General features: G+C 42.2%; 2 protein-coding genes across 2 annotated transcripts; one reads left to right on the top strand and one right to left on the bottom strand.

Annotated features, from left to right (window-relative positions):
- Positions 1-242: 242 nt before the first annotated feature.
- LOC4578314 (dynein regulatory complex subunit 3) lies at positions 243-3,241 on the top strand. The gene is made up of 8 exons (XM_061657180.1): positions 243-954; positions 1,035-1,497; positions 1,591-1,800; positions 1,863-2,003; positions 2,072-2,294; positions 2,366-2,560; positions 2,631-2,770; positions 2,849-3,241. Exons 1-8 carry the CDS (start codon positions 771-773, stop codon positions 2,961-2,963), a joined length of 1,671 nt encoding a protein of 556 aa, XP_061513164.1. The 5' UTR covers positions 243-770; the 3' UTR covers positions 2,964-3,241.
- A 483-nt stretch (positions 3,242-3,724) lies between these two features.
- LOC4578125 (cuticle protein 8) lies at positions 3,725-4,696 on the bottom strand. Its single transcript, XM_001238129.2, has 2 exons — positions 4,616-4,696; positions 3,725-4,523 (listed from the first exon to the last, which is right to left on the bottom strand). Exons 1-2 carry the CDS (start codon positions 4,625-4,627, stop codon positions 3,792-3,794), a joined length of 744 nt encoding a protein of 247 aa, XP_001238130.2. The 5' UTR covers positions 4,628-4,696; the 3' UTR covers positions 3,725-3,791.
- Between the last annotated feature and the right edge of the window lie 245 nt (positions 4,697-4,941).

Here is a 4,941-nt window from a genome sequence, read left to right as displayed (position 1 = left end):
TCCTGGAACCTATCATGAACCCATACCGGGCCTGGACCCGTTCAGGAGGCCATACCGGTCCTGGTATCGAACATGAACTCGCACCGGTTCTAGAAACTATCATAAAACCATTACAGCCCTGTTGGGATGGATTTCTCGATAATCGTAAAAGAACGGTTCTGAAACTATATTTCAATTATATTATTATATATTCCACAATCACATTTTCACCTTCACTCACTTTTCTCGTCCCTTTGATAATCTGACTTACACTTATTAAATCTGTTGGCTTCGTCACTGGTCCTTTCTCCTCGCAGGTTGGATTGCTTCTCTCCTGAAAACATTCTACTCCGTTTCGTTGCGTTTCTGTTCCAGTCCCCGTCGACAAACCATACCCGGTAGTAAATGGGCAGCGTATGAAAAGTGAAGAAATAGCATAAGAATTCGGCGTAGGAATTAGCATAGGAATTAGCGTATGAAATAGTGTTGAAAATGTAGTAGAATTTGTGTAGTGATTAATTAATTAATAATAGATAAACATAATTATTAAAAAAAAAAAACAAAAAGATTACCTGAGAAGATAAAACGCAATCGTTTCCATTGAAACGTAGTGTCCATCAACTATGTAAACGGGTTTAAACACCGCAAGCGAATGCGTTGCCATGGAAATCTTACTGCCACCGGATGGAGTGTTTGTTGTATAAACAACACAGCACATCAGTGCAGTGAAACGTTGTGAGCGCTGGCGATAGCAAGTATTGGTCAAAAGTTCGTTCATATTTGCATTAAAAATGGGTGAAACTAATTTATCGACAGATACATCCTTCAACAAGGAACTAGAACCAGGCGTAATTAGCAATGAAATGTTAACGAAAGCTATTTTAGAGCAAGGCCATAAAGGGGAAGCCGGTCGGCTAGCGCAGTTGAATCAGCTGCACTTGGAAACAGTTACCGTGATTCGCTTGGAGTTCCAAAGTAAGTGTATAAGTGTGTGTATGTTTTTCAATTTGGCATGAAATGCATTTCTCAGTTAATAATATTTATTTGCTTCATAGATATACTTAAAATTGATCATTTATGGGTTATGAAAAATTTGGAAGTACTTTCGCTATCGTTTAACAAAATTGACAAGATCGAAAATCTTTCACACTTGCCAAAGCTGAAGGAACTGAATCTGTCCTTTAACTTTATTGAAAAAATGGAAAATCTGGAAAAGTTGGAAAATTTACGAATACTGTCTCTGTATGGCAATCGTATCACACGCGTGGAAAACGTCGATAAGCTGGAGCGCTTGGTAATACTGAGCGTGGGACGAAACAATATCAATACCCTTGACGGGTTGGAACGGTTAAGGTTTTTAAAAGATCTACGATCGCTTAATCTTGCCGAAAACCCAATTGCTCAGGACCAGGATAAGCCTTTACGATTGTACCTAGCGACGTTGCTGCCTCACTTGAAATACTATGAGTACGTTTTGATTCGTCCCGCGGAACGTGATGCGGGAAAAGATAAATTTCAGTAAGTAAAATAGTTTAATATTGAATCGGGAATTGTTTCCAATCGGCTATGAAAAGAAGATGCTAACCTGGTAACCGGGATGTATTTTAAAAGACGAGAGCTGATCGATATTCTGGAGCATGAACGAATCGAAATCATCGAGCGCACCAAAGCGGCTAAAGAACGAGACGACGAAATACGGCTATCCAAAAGTTTTGTAGAACATTTGAATGGTCATCAGCTGTTTGAGTCCCTGTTTCAAGGAGATCCTGAAGGAGCCGCCCTATTGAGCATTGGGGCAGAAGCAGTAGATCTCAAAAATGAGTGAGTATTTTAATGATTTTATTCCCCTAAGCATATGCTTATGCGAATGAAAACTGTTGCAGCTATCGAAATGAAGCGTACTCGTTTACCCAAAACATTTATAAGATGGGTTTAGAGCAGCAGGAAAAGCGTCAAGCAGAAATCGAGCTCTACAGTCGATGCATCCGTGATGAGCGTAAAAAAGCGCAGTTACAAGGCCAAATGTAAGATATTTGAATTATTACCAAGAGAGAATTTAGGCATATGTGGGCTTTTGTTGTCTTTTTTGCAGCATTATCAAGAATTTTCTAGAATCATACAAAAGTTTGTACAAACTAGCAAAGGATATCGTTGGCGCATTGAAAGGGCGAGATTTGAACAGCAAAGCGTATAATGCGGAAACGGAGAAGCTGCTCGATGAGCTGAACCTGTGCAAAAGCGGTTTCAATTCGCTGTTCGAAGACACCTGGCACACTCTGATGGGATTTGAAATGCAGCTATTTGAACGGACAGAGGTTCTTCAGCCGGAAGCTCTGTCGTCAGAGAGGTGGTAGTTAATTGACATATGTGTTTCGTTTGCTTGCAGGAAGGAAATTCAACATTTGAAAATACTATTAAAGAAATGACGAATGAGTTCATCGAGATGGCCCAGGGTCAGTTTGTGCTGTTGCGCGAGGCAGAGATAAATTTTAGCGATGCTTTGGTCGATACGGTTCAGCAGTTTGTAACGTTTAAGGCGGCTTCTGGGCAAGCGGATCAGTTGCCCGACGCGCTGAAGGAGGTTTGAGCTAGCCAGTTAATGTCAGTTTCAAACATATTGTACTAAATCGGTTATGTTTTTTCCCCTCTAGTCCTTAGACGACAAGGACGTTATCAGCAACATGGCAGCGGGTATGCGCGACCAGCATATGCAGCAAATCGATGCACGGGAAGATAAACTTATTACTCGCAGTCGTAACTGGGTCAAAGAGCTATGCGATGATCTTCAAAAGTAAGGAACAAATGTTCCACACCTGCTGGAAAAGATGGTTAATACAATTGTGCTGTATTGTATTGTGCTTATTTTTAGCTCCGAAATCAAACGTAACAGAGCTAAAGTGCTGGAAATTACATACTTCTTGGATCAACATCGTCAGTCTTTCATGAGTGCTTTAGATGAGGTGGCAAACAAATTGGAAGTGTAGTGTTGATGAAAGTTCAATTGTAAGCTACTAGCATTGAGATGTTTTGCATATATTTTGATTAATAATCACGAAAGAGTTGGTTTGATTGTTCATTTAATAAATATGTATTTCATACTTTGCTTCTTCTTTTATACTTTTAAAGGTCTGCTTCTCACATCTACTTAATTATGTTATTTGTCTTCTTTGCCCTTTATCTACATTTTTTATTATTCCGATGTTACCAATGAGTTTTCTGTATTTATTATGTTACAATTAAAAATAAAATATTTTAGAATTTACATGTTTATCAATTTTATAAAATCTCTAATTTACAATAACAATACATAAATTTACAATAACGTTTGCATGATAAAAGGACTTTTTTCAGGTGGCTGTAGAAAAAATATTATTCGAAATAATTTATTTCCATGAACTTCCTTTGACATTTATGTCTGCCTGTCTTCAGTTATCCGGAATTTTCACCATGGCGGACAAAGGCATGCGTGTAGGCATGTTTCATGATCTACACTCGATTTTTATCAATTTCTCCCCAGTTTTCGCTACAAAACTGTTGGAGCAGAGCTTTTGCATCAAGTTGGTCCAGAAAAAATCGATGGGATGCATCTGGGGGGTGTTGGACTGGTGGACTTTGTTGTTATATCGATGTTCTGCCGAAATTTACCTGAAATGATCGCATCGAGTTTTGGCGTCATAGTTTGCCGCTGCGAAGCCAAAGTACGCGATTTAAACTTCCGAGCTAAGCGAGTTATACTCAGAGCTGGTTTGAAATGTATGAATGCAATTTATTTTTACTAACAAGTTTTAATCTAGATCGTACAAAACTGGCGTTTAGTAATGATGATGGCTCAGATGGCTCGGTCCATGGACGATGCTGGAGGTTGAGTGCGCGATCGGAGCAGCGTGGTGCGCGATCGGGGCAGCGTAGTGCGCGATCGGAGCAGCATGGTGCGCGATCGGTGCGGAGTAGTGCGCGATCGGGGCAGCATGGTGGTGCTGGACAGTGGCGTGAGCTACTGGAGCATGGGCATAGCTGGACACATGCACGGGCTGGGCGATCACCTTGTGCACGGGCTGAGCGATCTTCACAGCCGATGGCTCACGGCGCACGACGGCGTTGAATCCGGTGTGATGATCAGCATGGTAGTCGACGATGCGCTGATGACCGTCGGAGTCCAACAGCGAGTACTGTCCGTGGACTTCGTCTCCGTGGCGAGTTTCGTGCTGGCTCTTGATGTCTCCGGTGTGCTCGTCATGGACGGAGTACGAGAACTCGTAGTTGGCCGGAGCGTGGTGCTCTACCGACTTGATGATCGTGGGCTGAGCAATGGTCTTGACGATAGCCGGGGCCGAGTGCTGGTAGATAGCCGGGGCCGAGTGCTGGTAGATAGCCGGGGCCGAATGCTGGTAGATAGCCGGGGCAGCGTGGACCGATCCGACATGTTGGATAGCGGGAGCAGCATGGTGCTGGATGGTGGAGTGCGACGTGGCGATCGATCCATGGTGAGCCACAGGAAGCAGACCAGCGCTGGCGGCAGCTACCAGAGTAGCGAGCAGAACGAACTGCATGATGGAAAGGAAGGGATAAGGGTTATTTTTTCGTATAGCTCTAGTTGTGTGTTTCATATTTTTGTAAATACTGTAGTGGTTCTTACTTTGAACGCCATTATTGGAGCGGGATTGTTTACTCGTTGAGGTTCAGTGTGACTGTGCCGTGTGATATCGTGACCAACGACTTTTATACTCAGTGTCTGCAATTCTTGAAACAATTGAAATCGCTATTTCTGTATACGTCCTTGAGACAAGGCTACCACGAAACTGCACTACTTTTACTTACCAAGACTGATCTACAACAAGTATACGAAGGAACAAAAGATAAACAAGTACATAGTCACCAAGTGCAACATATTGGCAACAGAAAATATGATGAAAGTAAAAGAACCAGTCTGGAATGGACACACCTCCATCGGTTACTGCGAGG

The sequence above is a fragment of the Anopheles gambiae genome, chromosome 3, assembly GCF_943734735.2.
Source record: "Anopheles gambiae chromosome 3, idAnoGambNW_F1_1, whole genome shotgun sequence".
Taxonomy (NCBI): domain Eukaryota; kingdom Metazoa; phylum Arthropoda; class Insecta; order Diptera; family Culicidae; genus Anopheles; species Anopheles gambiae.
Note: the sequence above shows the minus strand (reverse complement) of the source record. Positions and strands in the feature narration are given on the sequence as shown.